This window comes from Diospyros lotus, chromosome 11 (assembly GCF_014633365.1).
Source record: "Diospyros lotus cultivar Yz01 chromosome 11, ASM1463336v1, whole genome shotgun sequence".
Classification (NCBI taxonomy): domain Eukaryota; kingdom Viridiplantae; phylum Streptophyta; class Magnoliopsida; order Ericales; family Ebenaceae; genus Diospyros; species Diospyros lotus.
This window is the reverse complement of record NC_068348.1, coordinates 25,249,810-25,277,076: the sequence shown is the minus strand read 5'-3', so window position 1 is coordinate 25,277,076 and position 27,267 is coordinate 25,249,810. Positions and strand designations below refer to the sequence as shown.

The window sequence follows — 27,267 nt, the reverse complement described above, 5'->3', positions numbered from 1 at the left end:
CAATCTTGCTACCGGAGCATAGGTTTCATCATAATCTATGCCTTCTTCTTGACTATAACCTTGAGCAACTAATCTAGCTTTATTTCTAATGATGTTGCCACTTTCGTCAAGCTTGTTTCTAAATACCCATTTTGTTCCAATGATAGGATGATCTGGAGGTTCAGGTACAAGACACCAAACTTCATTCTTTTCGAATTGGTCTAGCTCATCTTGCATAGCTTTAACCCATTCATCATCATTTAAAGCTTCTGGAACATTTTTTGGTTCTATTTGAGAGATTAGAACTAGATATGTGTTTAATCTAAGGGAAGATCTAGTTGATACTCCTTTACTAGGATCTCCTAGAATTTCATTTTCTTTAACATAGTTTCTTTCTCTTGGAAATGAAACTTCTTTTTGAATATTAGAAGCTTGGATAATAGAATGATCTTCTTTTTCATTATTTTGAATCTGATTTACTTTATTTGAAATGACTTCTAGATCATCATCATTATTGACTAGTTTTGAATTTTCATCAAACACTATATGAATTGATTTTTCTACGACTAGTGTTCTTTTGTTAAAAACTCGATAAGCTTTGCTTTGAGATGAATATCCTATGAATATGCCTTCATCGCTTTTAGCATCAAACTTCCCTAGTTGATCTTTTCCATTGTTTAGAATGAAACACTTGCATCCAAAAGGATGAAAATATGAAATATTGGGTTTATTGTGTTTGAAAAGTTCATATGGGGTTCTTTTGATGATAGGTCTTATTGATACTCTATTTAGAACATAGTAGGCTGTATTTACGGCTTCAGCCCAAAAATATTTTGGCAAGCTACTTTCTAGCAACATTGTTCTAGACATTTCTATAAGAGATCTATTCTTTCTTTCAACGACACCATTTTGTTGAGGAGTTCTAGAGACCGAGAAGTTATGATGAATTCCATTTTCTTCACAAAAGGATTTAAATTCTTGATTTTCAAATTCTCCACCATGATCACTCCTTATTTGTTTTATCTTTAATTCTTGTTCGTTTTGAATTCTTTTGCATAATCTAGAGAATGTTTTAAAAGCATCACTTTTATTTCCTAAAAATAACACTCATGTAAACCTTGAGAAATCATCAACTATAACTAAGGTATAGGATTTTCCTCCTAAACTTTGAGTTCTCATAGGACCAAACAGATCTAGGTGAAGCAATTCTAAAGGTCTAGCTGTGCTAATTGAATTTATAGGTTTAAATGAGGGTCTAGTTTGTTTCCCTTTCATACACATATCACATACATGATCATTTTTAAAGTTGATGTTGGGTAAACCTCTAACTAGTTGTTTTCTGGCTAATTTGTCAATTAAGCTTATACTTGCATGTCCTAATTTCTTATGCCATAACCAAGTTAAGTTTGAATTTGATGCAATAAGACAATTTTCATGTTTTAGCACAACATCATCAAGCCAAATAACATATACATTACCATGTCTATTTTCGGAAAAAATAAGTTCATTTGATTTCAAATTATAGACTTTGCATTTGCTTGATTTAAAAGTGACTCTATGTCCTTTATCACATAATTGGCTTATACTCAGCAAGTTGTGTTTTAAACCTTCAACTAGGCATACATTTTCAATTTTTGTTTTACATAAACCAACAGTGCCATAGCCAAGAATTTTACCTTTAGAGTTGTCTCCATAGACAACATTACCTCCTTCTTTATAGGTGAGAGAGATGAATTGATCCTTGTCTCCCGTCATGTGCTTGGTACATCCACTATCAAAATACCACTTCTTCTTTCCTTCTTTGGATGCCAAGCTTACCTACAAAAAACATATCATATTGGTATTTTTGGTACCCAAGTCCTTTTGGGTCCATCAATGTTAGTAAACATATCATTGTTAATTTTTGGAATCCATTTCAAATTTAATCTATGAGTATTTTTTCTATAAAAACATTGCTTGATATGGTGTCCCTTTTTGTTACAATAATGACAAGTTAAACTTGTTCTTTTATAAGGATCTTGATTTTGTTGGACAACATGTTTTCTATATGAATGGGATTTGTTAGAAGATTTTTCTTTAACAAATATAGTTGTTGAGGTAAATGGCATATCATCTATGTATCCAAGACCTCTTTTATCCCCAAATGGTTTTTGATTTCCCAAAATTATTTCCAGCTTTTTCTTTCCTTCTAATAATTTTTCAAATGAATCTAATAGATTATTGTTCTTCTTTTCTAATTCTGAAAGTTTGATCTTTAAGTTTGCATTTTCATTATTCTTTTGTTCAAATATTTGTTCTAAGTCATCATATGCAATCTTAAGATCATTACATTCTCTTTCTTTGATTATTGAGATATTTTTCAGAACTTTGTTTTTAGCCAACATTTTGTTATATGTTTCTAACAGTAAGTTGTATTCATCTTGTAAGGAGTTGAATGAAAAAGAGTTGCTACTAGATGAGCATGAAGTTACCTCATTTTCTTCTTGTGCCATAAGACAAAAATTTGCAGCTTCTTCTTGTTGACTTGAATCAGAGGAGAGGGAATCTTCTTCATTCAATGTAGCTAGTGACTTCTTCTTCTTGTTTCTTTTCAGCTTTTTGTATTGAGGACAATCTTCCTTGATATGTCCTGGTTTCTTACACTCAAAACATTTTAATTCATAGGGAGTATCCTTAGAGAATTTCTTGTTTTCATATGGTTTTCTCTTAGGAAATTTTCCTTTTCTCATAAACTTATTAAAACGTTTTGTGAGAAGTGTAAGTTCTTCATCTTCATCACTTGTTTCACTTTCATCTTCTTCTTTTGTCTTGAATGCTAATGATTTCATTTTGAGCTCATTTGATTCTTTTCTGTTTAGTTTAATCTCATGAGTCAATAGTGAGCCTAGTAAATCATCCATTGTAAGTGTAGATGTGTCTCTAGCTTCTTCTATGGCCGTGACTTTAGGTTCCCAAATAGATGGTAGACTTCCTAAGATCTTTTGAACCTTTTCTTCTATGGTGATTGTTTTTCCTAGAGCTTGCAAGTTAGTTACAATGTTATTAAATCTTGTGAACATCTCCTTAATGGATTCACTAGTATTCATTACAAAATTTTGGTATTCACTAGTAAGAATTGCAATTTTAGTGCTTTTCACTTTCTTGGTTCCTTCATGTGTAACTTCTAAGTGATCCCAAATTTCTTTTTCCGTAGTACATGAAATTATTCTATTAAACTCAGCTGGACTTAATGCACAATGTAATATATTTACAGCTCTAGCATTTAACTCATTTGTTTGTTTTTGTTGTTCATTCCAAGTTTCCGTAGGAGGTTCCAGAAGTGTAACCGTACTAGATATGCATGTGTATAGTTCAGTATTTTGCATCAAGAAATACCTCATTCTTGTTTTCCAGTAGGTGTAGTTTGAACCGTCAAAATAGGGTGGTCTTGAGGTGTTTTGTCCTTCCAACTTGAAGTCGGTGTTGAGTGCCATTTGGATCTTTACTCTTTGGTGGTTAAACCTACAAAACACTTAGAAACCTTGCGCTCTGATACCAATAGTTAGTTCTATATAATGGCAAGTATATACCAAGAGGGGGGGTGAATTGGGATATAGGTATATTTTTTAAATAACTTGAAAACTTTGGCAAGCAGGATATTATGTTTCGAAAATTGAGGATGCATGTTTCGAAATTAACCTTTCTGTTAAGTATGTTTCGAAATATAGATGAGTATGTTTCGAAATCAAGCTTACTGACAGAGATGTTTCGAAACCTACTAAGGTATGTTTCGAAATCAACCTTACTGTCAGGTAAGTTTCGAAACCTACTAAGATATGTTTCGAAATATTACTCTCTGATTTGCAAATAACAAAACTTCTTTAGATTTTCAAAAAAGGATTCTTTTAAGAACATAAATAAGGATAACAACAAGTAGGAACGAGAAATCAAGTACACACAAGATTTATAGTAGTTCGGCACTTGCCTACTCCACTACCTTCAAGCTTACTGACTAGCGGCTGTCGAACCACTCCAGAATTAAATATCTATGTATCTCTTCTCTAGTTTGCAGCAAAGTGCACCCTAGGTCGTCTCTCACAAGGAGCCTCACTTTCTTCTACTAACAAGGAGAATCAATATAAACAACAGTTTGTTTAGGGGGGGTTTTGACAGAAAACTGAGTAACAAAACAGAAAGACAAGGATAGATGAAAATCAGTAAATGAAATGCAACCAGCTGTGTATTTGTCCCCTCTGTGAAATCTTTCTCGTCCAACCTATAAATCTTGGCTTGTTAGATGTTTTTAATCTCCAGATATCAAACTTAAAGCATCCCCAACAACCGTCCAAGGATTAGAATGATTGGAACAACAAAATGAATATAGAAATCTCTTATAAACAAAATGCAACCATTCACTCTCTATTCAACCCATCCGGAGCTATGCAAGAACAACCATTCAAGCACATTATATTCATTTCCGAGATGTTATACCAACCGGCTACAACACTCTGTTCTCTTAAGCATTTAGCAGAAAATGAATCCATGCAAATTCACACAAACCTGCCATGAACTCCATGCATTCGAAAATCTGCTCAAACTAAACCAAATGGAAATGAATAAGATTAAAACAAACAAACCAGGTTTTTGCAGCTCATCCGGGACTCAGATTCCACACGAGTTCAAGATACACAACCAGTTACAATAGCTCTAGCCTTTCATTACAGCAAGGAAGACAAAATGGGGACAAAATGAATAAAACAGAAAAATGCTAACAACAAGAAAAACGGCCAGAATCTCCTCTCTTTTCTCCTCTCCAAATCCCCCTGGAAATAAATGCTAAGAGGCCTTAAATACATGGCTAAGAAAGGAAGAGCTAGGAAGGCTAGGGTTGGGCCTAGCCCAACAGAAAAGAAATAAAACAGAAGAGAGATAAGTGAGCCCAAAACAGCAAAATCGAGCAGCCCAAATCTGCTCCTTGAAAGTGAGCCCAAGCTCTTTTAGATGAGTCCCACAATTGCCCAAGGCCGGCCTACCCTCATGAAGTCCGAAATGAGCCACTTCAAGTCTTTTCTAGCTGCTTCTCTAGCCCATCCAATATTCCCTAAAGCTAAACAAGCTTGGATCCATAGAAGTAAGATAGAAAATAGTGTAAGGACGATTTGAAGTATAATAAAATAGAAACAATGAAAGATCAGCAAAAATTACTTCAAATGGCGTAATAAGACTGAGGTGAAATGCCAAAATATAGCATAAATATGCATGCTATCAACTCCCCCATACTTAGACTTTTGCACTCCTGGGCAAAACACTAGACTCTATGACTCAAGAATAAAAATGTGGAAAAACACAAATCAGATGCAAGGTAAGTCTTCGAGAATTCATCATTCAAAGATCATCTTTCCTTTACTTCCAAGAAAACAAGTGACATGGCAATTCATTCAATAAGACAAATCAAAAGTAGAAGCCTCTCACAGGACAAGTGTATGCTCAAAAATCTCTCAAGAGGTGGTGGTGACTGTTTCGCTCAAATTCACCCAATCACAATTCCACTACCATAAGCTTGCTTATCTTCTCAATCTCCACTATCCATGTCACATGCATGCCACAAATCAAAAGGGCTTATTCAGGGTTGTAATGTGGGGAAGAAAGAAATGGAAAGACAACAATGAAGGAAAACATGCCTTAGGTCAAGAAAACACTTCATGCAACTCCAAGATCAAGAGATAGAATTTCCAAGCATTATGAAAAACATGGCATCTTTATTCGGTTGAGTGCGTTTTACGCTCTGTCTCAACTTTGCTTTCTTCTTTTTTTTTTTTTTGGAAAGAGATGAGTGCGTTTTACGCTCCTTCTCACCATTTTATCCTTTGCTTGCTTTTCTTTTTCTTTTTCATGGATGCAAATGGCCTTTGGCCTTATGACTTGCTTGATGAATTCAATCTCCCTCTCTAGAATGCACTTACTATTCCTCTTCCTAAGGTTGGAAGGTCCAAAAAGGTGTATGAAAATGAAGGGTAAGAATGATGGCTCTAAGTGGCAAGCGAAAGGGATTGATTGATTTTTTTTTTTTTTAAACCAAATGGCCAAACGCGGACAAGAAAGAATGCCTTAATCATGTTTGAGTCATGCATGAACAAATATAGCCTCAACCAAGAATCAAAACAAGTTCTAGAGTGGAGATCATGATAGGTGAATGCACACACAAGAAAGACAATAGGCTCAAAATCCTCACGGCTGTAGACTACCCAATCAATCTATCAAATCAAACTCATTGCCAAGTCACTTGAAATCAAGGAAGATAAGATTGAAGTTCTAATCATGCTGGGTTCTTTTAGACTTAATTGCTTAACTTGCATTTCCACGCAAAACAGACTCAACTAGACCCAAGGAAAAAGAAATATGAAAAGATAAAGAAAATGCTGCTAAAATAAGAATGCTGCCCCCCCCACACTTAGACTTTACATTGCCCTCAATGTAAACATGCAATTCCAATCAAGAATAGGACAAGTAAATGTAAAATGTTAGGGAGAGAGAAACAGCCTGATGTATCAAATGGAGGTGGCGTTGAGGAGATGCAGCTCCTCCACAATATGCTCCTGAAAGCTCTCGTAGAATGGCTTAAGTCGTTGCCCGTTCACTGTGAATTGCTTGGCATTGGACTCGTCCTTGATTGCAACTGCACCAAAGGGAAAAACATGAATAACTATGAAAGGACCAGTCCAACGGGAACGTAACTTACCGGGCATCAACTTGAGACGGGAATTGTATAGCAGAACTTTCTGGCCAACTTCGGATGTCTTCCTCACAATAATCTTGTCATGCACAGCCTTGGTCTTCTCCTTGTAGATGCGTGAGTTCTCATATGCGTCCATCCTAATCTCCTCAAGCTCTTGAAGTTGGAGCTTTCTTTGGGACCCCGCTTGACTGATGTCCATATTGCATTGCTTCACCGCCCAATATGCCTTATGCTCCACTTCCACCGGCAAGTGACACGCTTTTTCAAAAACCAACCTGTAGGGGGACATGCCGATGGGGGTTTTGTAGGCAGTGCGGTAGGCCCATAGCGCATCTTCTTATCTCTTGCTCCAGTCTTTCCTATTGGGCTGGACAGTCTTCTCCAAAATCTGCTTGATCTCCCTATTTGAGACTTCAGCTTGCCCATTAGTCTGTGGATGATAAGGAGTCGCCACTTTGTGTATTACCCCATACTTACGAAGTAGGGTGTCCATCTTTCTATTGCAAAAGTGGGATCCTTGGTCACTGATGATGGCCCTGGGCATGCCAAACCTGCAAAAGATGTGAGAACGAACAAAATCTGCAACCACAGAAGCATCATCAGTCCTGGTGGCTTTAGCTTCCACCCACTTAGAAACATAATCCACAGCTAACAGAATGTACACATAACCAAATGACACAGGAAATGGACCCATGAAGTCAATGCCCCAAACATCAAAGATTTCATAAAACAATAAGGGTTGTTGAGGCATTTCATTCCTACGTGATATAGTGCCTGTGTGTTGGCAACGTGTGCAATTCTTACAGAACTCATATGAATCGTTAAAGAGTGAAGGCCAATATAATCCAGAATCTAGGACTTTCCTAGCTGTACGTTGGGGACCAAAGTGACCACCACATGCAAGTGTGTGACAAAAATTTAAGACAGATGCAAACTCATGGTTAGGCACACATCTCCTGATGACCTGGTCACTACACATGCACCACAGATAGGGATCATCCCACACATAATACCGAGCCTGACTCTTAAATTTATTTAGCTGTTCCTTCTTAAAATATGCAGGTAATTCAGAAGCAACTAAATAATTTACCAAATCAGCATACCAGGGCTCAGCACCATGAATGTGGTATAATAACTCATCTGGGAAATCATCCCTGATAGGCTGGGAGTCCATGACAGATTGATCTGAGATGGAAGGAATGCGACTGAGGTGGTCGGCTACCAAGTTCTCTACTCCACTTTTATCCTTGATCTCAATGTCAAATTCTTAGAGCAAGAGCATCCACCTTATCAAACGAGGTTTGGCATCAGGCTTCTTCAAGAGGTACCTAAGAGCTGCATGGTCAGAAAAGACAATAACTTTAGAACCAAGTAAATAGGATCTAAATTTATCCAATGTAAAAACAATAGACAAGAGCTCTTTTTCCGTAGTGGTATAATTAGTTTGTGCCGCATCCAATGTACGTGAAGCGTAGGCTATGACATGGGATTTCTTCTCCACACGCTGGGAAAGGACGGCACCCACTGCAAAGTTGGAGGCGTCGCACATTAACTCGAAGGGCAACTCCCAGTCGGGTGGCTGTATGATGGGTGGAGAAATCAATCGACTCTTCAGTTCCTCGAATGCCCGCTTGCACTGCTCATCAAAGTGGAAGGTGACTTCTTTCTGGAGAAGGTGGGAAAGTGGAAGTGCAATCTTGCTGAAATCCTTGATGAACCTCCTGTAAAATCCTGCATGGCCAAGGAAAGAACGCACCTCCCTCACAGAGGTGGGGTAAGGCAATGAAGCAATAACATCAACCTTAGACCGATCCACTTCTATACCCTTCTTAGACAGAACATGCCCTAAAACAATTCCTTGTTCTACCATGAAATGACATTTTTCAAAATTTAAAACAAGGTTCTTTTCAATGCATCTCTCTAGGACTCTACCCAAGCTAACCAAGCAATCATCAAAAGAAGTGCCATAAACTGAAAAATCATCCATGAACACTTCCATGCAATGCTCTAGAAAATCTGAAAATATACTTACCATGCATCGCTGAAAGGTACCTGGAGCATTACATAGACCGAAAGGCATTCTTCTATAAGCGAATGTGCCAAAGGGGCAGGTGAAGGTGGTCTTCTCTTGATCCTCTGGGGCTATGCAAATCTGAAAGTATCTAGAAAAACCGTCAAGGAAACAATAGTGTGACTTACCAGCCAACCTCTCCAACATCTAATCAATGAATGGGAGGGGAAAATGATCCTTTCTGGTTTCTTGGTTCAGCTTTCTATAATCAATGCAGACTCTCCAGCTGTTCTGCACTCTCATGGGGATAAGCTCATTCTGCTCATTTGGGACCACCGTGATGCCCGTCTTTTTTGGAACAACCTGCACGGGACTCACCCACTTGCTGTCAGAAATAGGGTAAATAATACCAGCTGCAAGTAATTTACTTACCTCCTGTTTTACCACATCAAGGATGGTTGGGTTAAGTCTTCTTTGAGGCTGCCTTGCTGGTTTTGCTCCTTCCTCCAATAAGATACGGTGCATGCAAACAGATGGGCTGATTCCAGTTATGTCCGCTAAAGTCCACCCAATTGCTTTCTTATTCTTTTTCAGCACGTCCAGCAACTTTCTCTCTTGGTCAGGCTGCAAGTTATTTGCAATGATGACTGGCAGCTTCTTATCTTTCTCCAAGAATGCATACTTGAGGTGCTGAGGCAAAGGCTTGCACTGAATGGTGGGTGGCTGCTGTAAAGAGGGGGCTGACCTATTTGACTGCAACTCTAACTCCAAAGCACTATCAACCTGCTCAACAAGGTCAGCAGCACTATCTTCCACTTGGGAGATGTTAGCATCAAAATCAAACTCATGCCTATGCAAAAATTCAGCAATCTCTAAGCATGCAGCACATTGACTCTCTCCATCACTACAATTAGTGCAAATAATCGTATCTGGGAACTCATGCACAGTGGGGAGTTCATCAATTAAATCAGAAGACTCAGAACATGCTTCATTCACTAACAGGTCAACTCTATTTACTTGAAAAGTGGAATGATCCTCAGCAGGGAATTTCATGGCATCAAGTATCTTGAAGTTAATTGTGTTACCAGCAAATTCCATGGAAAGTGTACCCTCATGCACATTGATAATAGTTCTAGCAGTTTTTAAGAATGGTCTCCCTAGTATCAAGGGTGCATGCTCAAGTGTGCTGTCATCTTCCATATTCAAAACATAAAAATCAGCTGGAAAGATTAAATCCTTAACCTTAACTAGCACATCTTCTAGGACTCCAGTGGGGTGTGCAGTGCTTTTATTGGCCAGCTGGACAACCACTCCTGTTGGCTTCAAAGGACCACACTGCAATGAAGCATAGATAGAGTTAGGCATAACATTAATGGATGCACCTAAATCTAGTAAAGCATTGCTAAATTGCATGTCTCCTATAGTACAAGGAATGGAAAACGTCCCTGGATCTTTACACTTTGCTGGCATGGCAGATTGGATAAGGGCAGAGACATTTCTTCCAAGGTTGACTTGTTCGTTCCCTCTTAATCTCCTCTTGTGCGTACACAAATCTTTGAGAAATTTTGCATACTTGGGCATCTGTCTGATGGCTTCAAGCAGGGGTATATTGACTTCCACTTTCTGGAATGTCTCCAAAATCTCTTTATCTAATTCGACCTCTGCTCTTTTCTTGTTTTGTGTTGCTCGATGTGGGAATGGCAGGGGCTGGTTGTTGGAAGACTCTCCTTATTCTTGATAGCTGGAGTTTGGCTGCTTGGCTTCTTGGATTGAGGAGGGTTGCTGCTCTTTGCTACCCTCTACATGCTGCTTCATGTTTGATGATGGTGGAGGGGTTGGGATGATTACTTCTTTCCCACTTCGAAGCATGATGGCATTAACATTACCCCTCGGATTGGCAACTGGTTGTGAAGGAAGCTGCCCCGAACCTTGACTCCTTAACTCATTGATGTTTGTGGCTAGCTGGCCTATTTGGGTCTCCAAATTTTGAATTGTGGTTTCTATTTTTTGCTGGAATTGGAGTGTATTGGCTGCTAGTTGTTTAACAAGATCATCCAAGCTAGGTTCTGACTTGGGTAATGGAGGTGCTTGTTGCATGGCTTGATTCGGCCTTGGTGGTGGAGCATGGTTGCTGGAAATTGAAGGATGGAACCTCTGCTGAAATGGTTGAGTCTGGTATGGCTGCTGCTGCACATGTTGATTGGAAGGGCCGCCATATCTGAGGTTCGGATGGTCTCTCCAACCTGGATTGTAGGTGGGGGAAAATGGATCATATCTGTTTGGAGGTTGTGGTTGGCTGTGCTGCTGGTGCTGGAATGGTCTACCAGGAAAAATGCCTGCACAGGTCTCATTATTTTCTTGCAACTGTGGGCATTGGTCTGTTATATGGGATGGCAAGGAGCAAATGCCACAAAGCTGCTGCTGGGGTTGCTTTCTCTCTAATGCCAACTACCTGACCATGGAAGCTAATTCCTCAAGCTTGTTTTCTATCCTTTGCTGCTCCATAGCGGCAGCCACACTGACTTCATTGATGGCTTTTGTAGGAGTGTTAATTCTGGTGCCAAACTGCTGGGCATTTTGTGCCATCTTTGATATCAGCTCTTGTGCAGCTGCTGGGGTCTTCTCTGCCAAGGCTCCTCCACTTGTAGCATCTACCAAGTACCTGTCCATGGGGATTAAACCTTCATAGAAATATTGAACTAGGAGTTGGTCACTTATCTGATGGTGAGGACAGCTGGAACACAACTTCTTGAATCTCTCCCAGTACTCATGTAGAGTCTCACCACTCATCTGCCTTATACCACAAATTTCCTTTCTTATTGATGCTGTTCTGGAGGCTGGGAAGAATTTTTCCAGGAAGATCCTTTTCAATCCATCCCAGCTGGTAATAGCAGCTGGTGGCAGGTAATACAACCAGTCCTTGGCTGATCTATCAAGTGCGAATGGGAAGGCTCTCAGCTTGATTTGCTCTTCATCTACTCCTTGTGGCCGCATGGTTGAGCAAACAACATGAAACTCTTTCAGATGCTTGTGCGGATCCTCTCCTGCAAGACCATGAAACTTGGGCAACAAATGGATCAGTCCAGATTTTAGTTCAAAGTTAGCATCCAATTGTGGGTATTGAATACATAGGGGCTGATAATGCACATCAGGTGCAGCCAGCTCTCTAATAGTTCTACCATCCAAATGACCATGATTTACATTATTTCCATTATTGCCACTACCATTATTTCCATTACCATTATTTCCATTACCATTATCTGCCATATTGATGAATTCTGGAATAGGTTCGGATGAAGTATTAGAAACACTGTTAGGGTCAATCCTATCCCGAGACTTAAGCTCTCTAGCTTGCCTTCTAAGACTGTTCTCTAATTCAAGATCCAAATCAAGTAATTTTTCCTTAGAGGACCTGGTCATGCACTAGAGATCAGCACAAAAACAGCACACAAAATGGCCTATGCATACCAAGAACTCAAAAACTCAAAAACATAAAAACACAGAAACACAAAAACACAAAACATGTCAAACAAGAAGCCCTTAGATGATTTTTTTATGCAATTTTTCACAAAATTTCAACACAAAAACATTGAGGGACCTAAAGACACTAAAAACCACACAAAATTAGCCACTGAGAAACACAAAATAGCCCAAAAAGTGGTCTAAACGTTGGAATTTAGCCAAAAAACGCTCTTCTCATAGCAAATCTGTGACTCTTGATCCTCACACCCCATTTCTTTGGACACCAAAAATCAGCTCAATCGGAGCAAGTGGAAAGCTGTGAACAGTAACCGGGAAAACTGATTTTTCCCTCAAACCGGCTCCTATTTTGCCTCAGAAACCACTCTATATGCAAGAAAACATCAAGGGGGGCATATGGAATTGAAAGAATATCAAGTAGGGATGAGAAAGCAAGAGGATATAACCGGTATCTTGAGCTCAATCCTTAAATCTTGCTATCTGTCATGGAGGTGGTCAAAACGCTGTTAAATGGAATGCTGCTGTGGCTGATCTTCTCTTGGTTGCAGCTGCTGGTGCCTATCTGCCAAACGAAAAGGAAGATTAGTAGGGAAGGGAAAGACAACATTAAAAGGAATGTTAAAAGAGAGAAAATAAAAGGAAAAAGGTGAAAAAGAAAAATGGGATGTCCTCTTGGTCAAGTGATCTGCTGTCAGAGGCAGAAAAGTGGACTTCAGCTTTTTCTAAATAAAGGAAAAACGGTTATGCTCCTGATCTGCTGCAGCCCCCTTTTCTTTGGGTTGTCTACTTGCTGTGAGCTTGCTTTTCAGCATCTATCAGAGCACCTGAAGATCAAAAAAGAACACAAGGTAGTGATACTGAAAACCAGAGAAGGACTGCAGGTGTTTTTTTTTTTTTTTTGCTTTTTCCTTTGCTGTAGGGTTGCTTTTCCAGTTGCAGCAGGGTTACTTTTCCAGTTGTAGGTCGTGCAGCCCTCTCCAACAGCCACTTCTTTGTTAAAAAATAATTCTAGAAACAAGAAAACAGAAAAGGAAAATACACACACACAAAAAGAAGATCGAAAAGGCAAATAAGGCTTTTCTGTTGCTGCTTGCTATCAGTTTATCTCAAGAACAGAACATAATAGCTCTTCAAGTTTGTGAGCAACAACTGATAACCTTATCACCAAGAACACAAAACAGACAAAACACTCAAACAAGAAAACAAAACAAACAGAAAATAGGGTCGGTCCTCTATGTTTTTAGAAGAAAAGCTTGGCTCCCCGGCAACGGCGCCAAAATTCTGACCAGCGACTGTCGAACCACTCCAGAATTAAATATCTATGTATCTCTTCTCTAGTTTGCAGCAAAGTGCACCCTAGGTCGTCTCTCACAAGGAGCCTCACTTTCTTCTACTAACAAGGAGAACCAATATAAACAACAGTTTGTTTAGGGGGGGGTTTTGACAGAAAACTGAGTAACAAAACAGAAAGACAAGGATAGATGAAAATCAGTAAATGAAATGCAACCAGCTGTGTATTTGTCCCCTCTGTGAAATCTTCCTCGTCCAACCTATAAATCTTGGCTTGTTAGATGTTTTTAATCTCCGGATATCAAACTTAAAGCATCCCCAACAACCGTCCAAGGATTAGAATGATTGGAACAACAAAATGAATACAGAAATCTCTTATAAACAAAATGCAACCATTCACTCTCTATTCAACCCATCCGGAGCTATGCAAGAACAACCATTCAAGCACATTATATTCATTTCCGAGATGTTATACCAACCGGCTACAACACTCTGTTCTCTTAAGCATTTAGCAGAAAATGAATCCATGCAAATTCACACAAACCTGCCATGAACTCCATGCATTCGAAAATCTGCTCAAACTAAACCAAATGGAAATGAATAAGATTAAAACAAACAAACCAGGTTTTTGCAGCTCATCCGGGACTCAGATTCCACACGGGTTCAAGATACACAACCAGTTACAATAGCTCTAGCCTTTCATTACAGCAAGGAAGACAAAATGGGGACAAAATGAATAAAACAGAAAAATGCTAACAACAAGAAAAACGGCCAGAATCTCCTCTCTTTTCTCCTCTCCAAATCCCCTTGGAAATAAATGCTAAGAGGCCTTAAATACATGGCTAAGAAAGGAAGAGCTAGGAAGGCTAGGGTTGGGCCTAGCCCAATGGCTGCACTCCCACCCTGCAATTAAAACACAAAACAAAACACAATAAAAATTTTATATATATTTTTTTTCTTTATTTAGGTGAGAGGTTTATACTCGTCAGTGTACGAGTGCAGTTGTAGTCCAAATTTAAATTTATATTTTCTGAATGAGTCCAGGTCGTCCACTGAGAGATTTATTTATGGCAAAATAAAAAGAATGTCACACACAAGTACACACGCATTTGGACAAATTGGCAACAAAGTTTTTTTATAGTTTTTTAAACAACAGATACTAGGAAATAATTTAAGGCAGTAATTGAAATAAATAATTAAAGTGAGAATATAAAATTAGATAGTACTTGAGTTAAGACAATTTCAGTGCCAACTCGTTGATTCCCAAATTTTAACAGATAAGGTTAGTAACATTAATTTAATTTCAGATATGAGGGTTTGTTATTAAATGCAATTAGAGATGATGATAGTTCTAATTTAAGCAATCCCCATACATGATATGCGGGATTCTAATTTAAGCAACTACCATAAATTCAATTGCAATTAATACACAAAACAACTAAGTTAATCATCCGGGTTTGGGTATGATAGCGTTTCCAGTTCTAGTAACTCTCATGCGTGACATGAAAGCTCTAAGTTAGGCTTACGCTCCAATCCAAACCTAGTGATTTCTCAATAATCAAAACATACTCATACTGAAATTTAAATTAATGTTACTCATTTAAAGCGTAGCTTTCTTTGGGAATCATTGGCGTTGGACACTGTCCTTGCCTTAACCCAAGATTAGATTTAGCTACTCATTTCCATTAATTAATTGACAGGAATTTAAATGACATAATTTAAATAACAGAATTTAAATGACAAGAATTAAAATAGCAAAAACTAACCGGCCATTTAGGCGGTGAATAATTTAAATGACAAGAATTAAAATTGCAGAAATTAAAGAGCATAAACTAACCGGCCATTTAGGCGGTGAATAATTAAATGACAAGAATAAAAATTACAGAAATTTAAAGACATAAATTAACCGGCCATTTAGGCGGTGAATAATAAAGTAATAATAAATGACATAAGAATTAAAAAGAAGGAAGGAATGAAGTAAGATTACAAGAGAGAATACTAAAGAAAAGGGGAAAGAACAAGAACAATTCTCAAGGAGAGAATTATAAGGAAACAACTAAACTTTGATTCAAGAATAATAATCACACTTACAAATGCAATCAAGTGAGCTATTTATAGGCCACAAGATGCAATACAAACCACACAATTTCAATTATTCAATTAGACATAATTATATCTAATGGGCACTCACACATTTAAAGTTAAATGGATTTTAGCTATAATACACACCTAATATTAAATGGATTTTAGCTAAAATACATACCTAATAAAACACTCATAAAGTTAAATGGATTTTAGCTATAACATCCACCTAATAGTTAAATGGATTTTAGCTAAAAAACACACCTAATAAAGCTCTCACATAAAAAATAAAAATAGATTTCTATAAATTATTTTTTTTAATCTTCATTAGGATTAAAAATAATCCTTGGGCCTTCTCCAAATAATATCTTCCATGGGTTGCTCAAATTGGGCCTTAATTCTTCATGGGCTTGAATTCTTCATGGGTTTGAATTTTTCATGGGCTTGATTTCTTCATGGATTTGAATTCTTCATGGACTTTAAATCTTCATGGGCTTGAATTCTTCATGCCTAAAACAAAAAAAATAATTTAATGTTATTAATAAATTACATATTATATATATGTTTTATACATGGCACATATATATTAGATTATATTTTATATATATATATTATATGCATGTATATAATAATGTATATGTATTATATATAATTTTATATATTATTATTATTTACTTTAGAACTTCATTTCATTCATCTTTCAATTTAAACTTGCATATAACCATAAAATATATATTAATATCTAATTTAAACCATATTTAAGATCAAAAGAAGGATATAATTATAACAAAATTTTTACAAAATTAACCACTAATCACCCAACAGAAAAGAAATAAAACAGAAGAGAGATAAGTGAGCCCAAAACAGCAAAATCGAGCAGCCCAAATCTGCTCCTTGAAAGTGAGCCCAAGCTCCTTTAGATGAGTCCCACAATTGCCCAAGGCCGACCTACCCTCATGAAGTCCGAAATGAGCCACTTCAAGTCTTTTCCAGCTACTTCTCTAGCCCATCCAATATTCCCTAAAGCTAAACAAGCTTGGATCCATAGAAGTAAGATAGAAAATAGTGTAAGGACGATTTGAAGTATAATAAAATAGAAACAATGAAAGATCAGCAAAAATTACTTCAAATGGCGTAATAAGACTGAGGTGAAATGCCAAAATATAGCATAAATATGCATGCTATCACTTACCCACTTGAAGGATTTGCAAACCACAATCACTTTTACTAGCGATCAATGACACTAAGGGTTTTACCACGGTTCACCCTAAAACCTTACACACGGAGTTTTTACGGGTTCAACTCAAACCTTACAACAAGATAAATAACACTTATCTTATACAATTCAACAATTTGAAAGCAATTTAAAACACCTTACCAAATAGTTATAGCAAACCTATTGGCATGGAATGAGGAGAGCTTGAAAGAATGAGAGCTTTGGATTTAACTTGCTTCTCCTGTTAGTACCACAATACACGTCAAGGAATGATTGAAAGGAACTTCTTTGAGAGTTCACTAGAAGGGCTTTGTTCACTTGTACTTGTGGCAAAAAATCTCTTGTAGTTGTGTAAGAATTGTATATGCTTGAGAGAGAGTCTCATTGTCTTCAAAGGGCTGATATAAATATCAAAAGGATACACTTTTGGCTAATTATAACCGTTAGAGACAAAATAAGAAAGTAGGTTTCGAAATATACTTATCAAGTTTCGAAACAACTCATTTTTACACAGAGCTTTCGAAACACACATAGTATGTTTCGAAACATACAGCCTGTACAGCTAGATATGCACCAGGAGACAAAAATGAGTGGAAGACTTTACTTTAAAAACAAAATGATTTGGTTTTATTCTCCACTAAAACATATCTGAAAATTTGAACATCAGGGTATGGGTAGATTAAAAAAATATATTTAAATGTTTTTTGATTAAACAAACATTCAGCTCCCATGCTACTTTGTTTTAAAGATATTTTGCTGACACAGAGTCAGAGGTTTCGAAACATAGATATGAGGTTTCGAAACATACTTCGAAAACTTCTTTCAAAACATATGCAACTCAACACAAACGTTTGAATGCTTTTGCAGACAGAAACATAAGTTTCGAAACATGATAGGGTAGGTTTCAAAACATACTTCTTAAATCAATATAGGTTTCGAAATATGATATGCAGATTTAGCACACAATGAGACCTAGACCAAGACCATTTCGAAACATATATAAAAACATATAAGACCAGTGTTTCGAAACATAGACATTGGGTTTCGAAACATTATTTATGCATTTGGAATCTTTCAAACATTTAAGCTAACACGCCTAACAACTACTAATGCATTGTTTCGAAACATGAAAACCCATTTCGAAACATGATTTTTTCAAGAGGGAATTTGCATCAAAACTCTTTTCCTCATAAACCAAAAAATATGACACAACATATGCTGGGTCCTAAAATATACATAAATTCCTTTTTATCACGGTACATATCTTAAATCTCAAGTACCGAATTCCGAACAAAACCCCCCCAACATATCATAAAAATTGCAAAAGCAATAATCGAAACCTGATATGGTACACAACTGAATTCACTTTTATTATATCATGAGAATCCGTACCATAGTACATCTTCAAATACTTCAATACATAGAGACTCATCATTAAGAGATAGCAACTAAATACCTCAATTATACATCGAGCCATACTTACATTTAACAAAACTAAACCTCAATTGAACATAGCTAAAACATGCTACATACGACAACAGATAACTTAATCTTCAGCTATCTTCTTTCCCTTAGAGCTGCTCGCCAAACCTGGAACGTTTGAATATTCCAGGGCATAGTCCAATTAGAAGATGAATCTTCTAGTGAGAGCTCCAAAAACAGTTTATATCAATGTATGAACAGGTATAAAACGTATGAGAAAAATGAGAACTACTCTGAAGTGCCTCGAGAACATGTTAGCCTCCTCCAACGAGAGCTTTCTCAAAGGCGCACGCACAGCGCCTCTCGGGAGGTCCCTAATCATGTCACCTCGGTCCGACCTCATAGAACTCATGCAAACACCACATCCACTATCCCTTAGACTCACGGTCTTCCCCACGAGAGCTTTCTCGATGGCGCACGCATAGCGCCTCTCGGGGGATATCTGACTTTTACCCTCGAACAACAATAGATAGGTACAACAGTATGGCCACACCAATTTTATAAATGCAATAGTTGAAAACCAATAACATATATTTTCCAAGAAATTACATTTCATATATGCAACATGATATCACGTAAGAGAACAATATGATTTTGCATAGAAAAATGTTACACAAAACACGTTTCATGCAATAGTAGTCTCATATAAGAGAACAAAAATAGGATTTGGAGTATAGGAGTCTCACATAAGAGAACAAAAATAAAATTTAGAGTATAGGAGTCTCACCTTGACTTAATTTCGGGATTCCTCAAAATTTGTGCAAATCCACCTTCTTACACGCCCTCACGCGTTGAGCAAGTGCTTCTTATTCTATAGGAACAAAAGTCTTTTATCCACTAAGCTTGAAGCACTCTCATTTAGCACGAATTTATCACAACTTAGAATGAGGAAACCCTTAGCCATGAGCACCCTATTTATAGGCTTGGAAACTTGACCACCAAGTAAGTCACAATCATTTCAAATCTTTTCTAAATCTTTCAAGATATTCCAATCATTTCAAATCTTCTAAGATATTCTCTAATCATTCCAAATCTTCTTAGATTTTCTGCAATCATTCTTATCCGAATCAAATCTTATCCAAATAAGATCTTATCAAATCTTATCCAAATCAAATCAAATCTTATCCTTAAAGTCATCATGAAGCTTAATCTTTATCTCTAAAGTCATCATGAACCTTTATCTTATCTCTAAAGTCATCATGAGCCTTCAGCTTATCTCTAACGTCATCATGAGGATTCATCCTTATCTCTAAAATCATTTATGAGGCTTTTCTTGAATCTCCCAAATGCCCTTAGTAAAAAGGTTTCAAGAATTACACTTTGGCCCAAACTTTTCAGGTAATTGCACTTAGACCCTTTCCAACTTGGTCCCTAGGACAATTTTTAATTTCATTTTAGTCCCTGAAGAAAGGACTAATTACGCTAATATCCATGATTTTTAGGTAAATTACACTTTTACCCCAACCTCAAAAATTATGATTTTGCCCCTGGCTCAAAAACTAAACTTCTCTTTAAAGACTTTCATAACCCCTTGAAATATCCTAAAACATTCCCTTGAAGATTCCGAAAAAACATCATTTCGACCTCCCTCTATCAATTTCGAAAAACTGCACTTAGGCCTGAATCTTCGTTTTGGCTACAAACTCTTTTGTTTCTTCCAAAAACTACTGAAGGGTTGCTTTACATACCAAATATGAACTTTCTCGTGGTTCCGTCGACTTCCCGGATGCCCCGTACGATAATTCGGTATTTCAGCCTAAATCACAACTGTCTTTTTAGCTGTACCGGGAACCATTCTCGATCGAATTTCTTTCGATGCCATAAATCATACCTCGAGATGCTTGACGATGTCACATCATTTTCCTTAAGCATCTAGGCTCTAGTGCACTCCCTGCAGTTGATTCAGCAACTAATTGCCCTTTCAAGCCCATTTTTCGGTATTTTAAACTACCTTAAAATACGTGGCAACCTTACGAAAATATGGGGTATTACAACTCCTCAATGAGAAGTACTTTCCCCTGAATTTAAGGATGAAGAAAGAGAGAGAATTCATGAAGCTAAAGCAAACCGGAGACTTGTCTGTCGCCCAGTACGAGGATGCCTTTAGCCGATTAATTAGGTACATGCCTATTTATGAAGGAGACGAAAGGATCAAAGCTCAGAAGTTTTTGGGGGGGCTGAATCTGAAGCTTCAGAGGGCGTTGAGTAGTATAAGTACTCAGTTTTATACAGAAGTAGTATTGCAAGCCTTTACCACTGAAGCTAACCTAAGCCGAATCGAAGCTATCCAAGGAAAAAGTCAGCAATGGAGTAGTCATAAAGCAAGCAAGAAGCTGGAACTCCAGAAGCCGAAGTTCAAGCCTGGTACTCCGTGCACGAGATGCCAGAAGCAGCACCCGGGAAGGCCGTGCCGGCTTGGAACAAAAGGTTGTTACAACTGCGGAGAAATTGAACATCTCAACCAAAACTGCCAAAAGAGAGGAATCACTTGTTACAACTGCCAGTAGACGGGTCATTTTGCAAAGGACTGTCCCAAGCCGCGACTGATGAGTCAACCTCAGGGGACGTCCGGAAATGCCAGAGTACAGCAAGGAAGGGTGTTTCACCTAACTCGACAAGATGTGACAGAAGACCCAGCCGTAATTGAAGGTACCATGTCTATATCTGGCATACCTATGCATGTCTTGATAGATTCAGGAGCAAGTCATTCATTCATTTCACATGCATTTGCTGAAGTACTAGGGGAAAAATTAGAAAACTTGAATTGTCGTATGATTGTGGCAACCCCAATGGGGAAGTCTCTAGAAACTTCTTCAGGATACAAAAATAGGAAGATTTAGATAGGAGAAGTGGAGTTCCTGGTGGATCTAATCCTTCTGGAATTTCAAGATTTTGATGTGATTTTAGGAATGGACTTCCTAACCAAATACAACGCTACATTGGACTATAAAGTTAAAATAGTCTATCTCAAGAGCGGAAACTCGAACGTCAAGTTTCAAGGACAAATTAAAGAGGGCAAGCGATCGGAAGTGGATCTCGGCTCTAAAGGCTGAGAAACTATTACGTCAAGGAGCACAAGGATACTTGACTTGTGTCCAAGGAAAAAGCGAGGAGCCGTTAAAGGTCGAAGAAGTGCGAATCGTTAGAGAGTTCGGGGATGTGTTTCCCGAAAAATTGCCTAGATTGCCACCCTAGCGAGAGATCGAGTTTTCAATAGAAATCGTGCCAGGGGCAGGTCCGGTTTCAACACCCCCGTATAAAATGGCTCCTGCAGAATTAAGAGAATTAAGAACCCAACTTCAAGAGTTGTTGGACAAGGGGTTCATTAGACCAAGTATGTTGCCATGGGGAGCACCAGTACTCTTTGTCAAGAAAAAGGATGGGAGTCTGAGGATGTGTATCGACTATCGACAGCTAAACAAGATAACGGTCAAGAATAAGCACCCACTCCCCCAGAATCGAGGAGTTGTTTGACCAGTTACAAGGAGCCAAGGTCTTCTCAAAAATCGACTTGAGATCAGGGTACTATCAATTGAGGATCAAGGTAGAAGATGTGCCCAAGACAACTTTTCGTTCTCGATACGGGCACTACGAATTTTTAGTGATGCCGTTCGGACTAACCAATGCTCCAGCAGCTTTTATGGATACTATGAATCGAGTCTTCAGGCCATTTTTGGACAAGTTCATGATCTTGTTTATAGATGACATACTGATATACTCTCCCTCGGAAGAAGAGCATGAGTCACATTTAAGGGTAATATTGCAAACGTTGCAAGAACATTAGCTGTATGCCAAATTCTCGAAATGTGAATTTTGGTTATACCAGGTGGCATTTTTAGGGTATGTTATATCGGCCGAAGGAATATCGGTCGACTCGGCCAAGATAGCAGCTGTAACGAATTAGAAGCAACCTCGGTCAGTTACTGAAGTTAAGAGTTTCTTGGGATTAGCTGGGTATTATAGAAAGTTCGTGAAGGGGTTTTCCAATATTGCAACACCCCTCACCAAGTTAACTCAGAAGGGGGTGAAGTTTGACTGGAGTAAACGGTGCGAAGAAAGTTTTTAGACACTTAAGGATAAGCTGACAACCGCTCCAGTACTAGCTATGCCAAACGGATCAGGAGGATTTATGGTGTACATTGACGCCTCAAGAAATGGGTTGGGGTGTGTGCTGATGCAGCATAATAGAGTCATTGCCTATGGATCCCGACAGCTCAAGAACCACGAGAGAAACTACCCGACTCACGATTTGGAGTTGGCTGCGGTGGTATTTGCTTAATAAATTTGGAGACATTATTTGTATGAGGAGAAGTTTGAAATTTTTACTGATCACAAGAGTCTACAATATGTCTTCTCACAGAAAGAATTAAACATGAAGCAACGAAGATGGATGGAGCTGTTAAAAGATTACGACTACACTATTCAATACGATCCCGGTAAAGCTAACGTTGTAGCAGATGCCCTAAGCAGGAAAGAAACCTCTTGTGTGGCCGGAATGATGGTAGTAGAATGGAAACTAGTTGAAGCTTTTAGCCTGATGACGGTAGGAGTAATTCCTCGAGGAAACTCTGCCTATGCAGCTAGTCTCACGCTACAACCAGAATTAATGGATCAAATACGACAAGCCTACTCAGAAGACTCTCAAATAAAAATGTGGGTTGACGAGCATGGGCGAGTAAAGAGACTAGAATTTGAGGTAAGAGAAAACATCTTTCATTTTCAAGGTAGGGTATATGTACCTCGTGTGAGGGAATTGTGGCAAGTAATTTTGGGAGAAGCCCATCGATCCAGATACTCGATACACCCTGGTGCCACCAAGATGTACCAAGACTTGAAGGCTGTATATTGGTGGCCTGGAATGAAGAAAAGTGTGGCAAGGTACGTTAGTCAATGTGACATGTGCCAGAGAATTAAGATTGAGCACCAAAAACCCGGTGGGAGTCTGCAACCAATGGAAATCCCAGAGTGGAAATAGGAGCACATTACGATGGATTTCGTGACTGGATTCCCAAGAAGCCCTAAAGGAAATGATGCTATCTAGGTGATAGTCGACAGATTGTCTAAGTCTGCTCATTTCTTGGCCATAAAAGTAAGCCAACCGATCAGCAAATTAGCCCAACAGTATGTGAACGAGATTGTTAGATTGCATGGAGTGCCTGTAAGCATTGTATCAGACCGCGACCCAAGGTTCACTTCTAGGTTTTGGGGAAGTCTACAAGAGAGTTTAGGTACTCAGCTTAGGCTAAGTACAGCCTATCATCCCAGACCGATGGTCAATCAGAAAGGACCATTCAAACCCTAGAAGATATGTTGCGTGCCTGTGCTATTGACTTTCCAGGTAGCTGGGAAGAGCATTTGCCATTAGTAGGGTTCGCTTACAATAACAGCTACCACATCAGTATTGGAATGGCTCCCTATGAAGCCCTGTACGGACGAAAATGTAGGTCCCCAATATGCTAGACTGAGGTAGGTGAACGTCAAATCTTGGGACCCGAGATAGTTCAGGAAATGATAGAAAAGATAAAGATCATTCGAGAGAGAATTAAGGAAGCTCAGAATCGCCAGAAATCCTACGCAAATACGAGAAGAAGGAAATTGGAGTTCCAAGTAGGCGAAAAAATATACCTAAAGATATCTCCACTAAAAATGGTAACTCGCAGCAACAAGAAAAAGGGCAAGTTAGGTCCTAGGTATATAGGACCATATGATATAGTGGAAAGAATTGGACCAGTTGCTTACCGACTTGTCCTACCCCTGGCTCTATCAAACCTTCACGATGTATTTCATGTATCACAACTTCGAAAGCATGAGCCAGATCCCTCCCAGGTAATGCCAGTTGAAGCTATTGAGATTCAAGAAAATCTTTCGTACGTTGAGAAACCGGTCAGCATTTTGGATCGTAGGGATCAAGTCCTAAGGAACAAGTCAATTTTCCTGGTGCAAGTTTTGTGGAGAAACCCGGTGAGTGAAGAGATAACTTGGGAGCGAGAGGAAGATATGAGGCTTAATTTTCCATACCTATTTAAAGACCCTATAGTTAGAATGAGTAATGATCAAATTTCGAGGACGAAATTTTTGTAAGGAGGGGAGAATGTAATACCCTGAGATACCGTAAAAATCTTGATTTTAGGCCCCAGAAAAATTATTAAAATTTTAGTGAGTATGTATGAGGTATGTGACCCTAAAGAAATTATTGGAATTTTAAATGTTTATGATGTTTAAATTTATTTTTAGTTGTATGTAATTAAATCATATGGTATATGCTTATTATATAGTATGCATGTTGCTGTTATATGTATATGTATGTAAAGAAGTATAAATGTATATGTATATGTAGGTATATGTATATGTATATATGTATACAAAAAAAAAAAACAAAAGAAATCCAAAAAATCTGGATTGTATCAAAGTAGACGCGCGGCCAGAGCATGGCCGCGCCTGCAATCGAACATCAAGGAGAGGGGGGCATTTAATGCCGAGGTGACCGTCGGAGTGGCTTCCCAGCCACGTGGGTGTCTCGATGGGACGTTCGCGGCGGAGCTTTGGCTATAAATAGCCGAGTTCGCGCATGCCCCATTCATCCGAAAATTTCGTGGCTTAGATCGAGCGTTTGGGTAAGTGTTTGAGAGGTTTGAAGGGTTTTAGTCCTTGCTTCGTGGACAACATTTCTGGTAATTTTGGTGGCTAACGGAGTAGTGAAGAAGGAGGAATCGAGCTCGCCGAAAAACGCGCAACTCGCCGGAGCCGTGCCTTCAATCGACGAATCAAGGTATTTTTTATGTTTTTTTCTCGTTTTTAAGGCTATTTTTGGAATCAGAGGGTCGAAAATAAGGGGGAGAGGAGTTTTTTTTGAAGCTCGGAGCAGTCGAGGCGTCACCGGCGGCGAAGTAGCCGCCGGAGAAGACGCCCCCAGTCGGGCGCATGTATCCACGCACCCGCGAGTAGGAAGAAGGCGCGTGGCCTTCACGCGCCCGGCAGAAAATAAAAAAAAAAGAAAATAAGAAAAGAAAAGAAAAGAAATAAAGAAAAATAAAAATAAAGAAATAAAATTTTGCAAAAAATTTTATTAAATCTGGAATTTTGTTTATGTCATATTTTGTGAAAAATATTTCTGGAAAATGTTAAATTAGCCATTTATTTAAATAGTTCTTCTATTATGGAAATAAGGAAAAATAGGAATTTAATTCAAAAACTTCCAAGAAAATTCCATAATGTTAGAAATATTATTTAAGGAATATTAGTAAGGAGAAATTAGATTTTATGAAAGTCTAGATAATTTTTATGCAATTTTTGAAGAAATAAGGCTTAAAAATAAAGAGAAATTATAGAAATTCTGGAAAAATAGTAAAATGATATTCTAAAAATAAGTTTAATGTTTTAGGAATACTTGAGGGCAAGAAGGTTAAGAAATAGCTGCTCGGCACGATTTTCGAGGCAGACACGTTTTTCGAGATAACTTAGCTGTAAGTGTACCGTTTCAAGCTTAGTCTGGTTATGAATGTTTATCTTCGAGAATGCTTTTATCATATTGACATACTATGATATGTACCCAATACGTAGACTGCATCCATGATATAAAATGCATAAATACACGTTGATATCATTGATCACATGCATTTGAGGCCGTAGGGAGTACGAACTGGCACCGCTGTCTTACCAAGGGTGCACCCATACACCCCGGCTTCGAAAGAGGTGGCCGCAAAAATGGTAGGTAGCATGAGGGGTGCAGTTGACACCTACGATGAAAGACATTGCATACACACATGACATAGCATTATGTACCTTACTTAGATGGTTCATCATCTAACTTGGGTTCGCCCCTGGAACATTCAACATTCCAGTCGGGACTTGCAGTGATGATACCGAGGTTGGAGATTTGTAGTGACGCGAGACGTTAAGAAATGAGAAAATGTGCCATGTTATGTTGTAATATGAATAGTTTAAGAATTAAGTACATTTGTTTTATTTTCAGAAGCTTATGTAATAACTTTGTAATAAATGCTATGTTCAGTTATTCATGTATGTATTGCCATGAGCAGGTTCGATTCAGCTTTCGCTTTGTATTCATTTTCTAGTGTATATATCTCGTTTAGCACTAGATAGGTCTTAGGAAATTTCAAGAGCAATGTAAAAAAATAAAAAATAAAAAAAATAAGATCCAAATTTCCTAAGGCATAACACGCCCTGAAGAGGTGGGCTATTACAGCGACGATGATGAATGGTGACTCGAATTGCAGCGACAGTGGCTGAACGACAACGACGACAGTGGTTGGGCGGTGACGGTGGCTGTGGCTAAACTTGTTGGGCAACTAGAGACCCACTGCCTGTTTATTTGATTATTTTGTGTATGTATATTTAATTTATTTTTTGAATATGAGTATATTTGATTATTTTATGTAGTTGATTATTGATTTGTGTATTTGATTATTGATTATCTGCATGTGTGTATGTGATTATTTTTATAAAAAATAATAGCAATCAAACATCAAAAGTTGGAAAAATACAACAATTTTTAGGTAAAAAATTAAGCCAATCAAACACCTTCAATTAATATTTTTTCTGTAGTTTAATTCTAGGTAATTCAATTGTTTAGAAAATATTTTCTTTCCATGCAAATTCTATACTTGCAATCAAATGCACCTTAAGTGCTAAGTTGTATTTGATGTATTAAGAATTAATATTGTTAGTGTACAACAGTTTAAGTGTTAAGTTATACATAATACATTAAGATGTGGTATATTTATTGAGTAATATATCTAGTTGTTTCATGTTCATGTTATTTATTGATAAGTTTATTCTTTTATATTTATTTATTCATTTAATAATTACTTAAATATAACATGCCTAAAGATAAAGTCCCTAGGTTTAGTATGCATAGAAAGGAATTAAGGGTGCTGGGGGTGTTGTCTGATTCCTCGGACAATCCTTCTTCATATGGCCCGCCTGTCCACACTTATAGCATACGTCCTATCCCGCCATGCATTGTCCTTTGTGCCACCTCCCACACTGACG

The 27,267-nt window shown here is 38.0% G+C and overlaps 1 protein-coding gene and 1 non-coding gene across 2 annotated transcripts; both read left to right on the top strand.

The window, feature by feature from the left end:
* The first annotated feature begins 11,421 nt into the window (after nt 1–11,421).
* On the top strand, nt 11,422–11,526 carry LOC127813815 (small nucleolar RNA R71). The gene has a single exon (XR_008026220.1). It is a non-coding gene; the product is annotated as a small nucleolar RNA R71 (small nucleolar RNA).
* A 12,375-nt stretch (nt 11,527–23,901) lies between these two features.
* LOC127812796 (uncharacterized) lies at nt 23,902–26,591 on the top strand. The gene is made up of 2 exons (XM_052353326.1): nt 23,902–24,216; nt 26,493–26,591. Exons 1-2 carry the CDS (start codon nt 23,902–23,904, stop codon nt 26,589–26,591), a joined length of 414 nt encoding a protein of 137 aa, XP_052209286.1.
* Nucleotides 26,592–27,267: the final 676 nt, after the last annotated feature.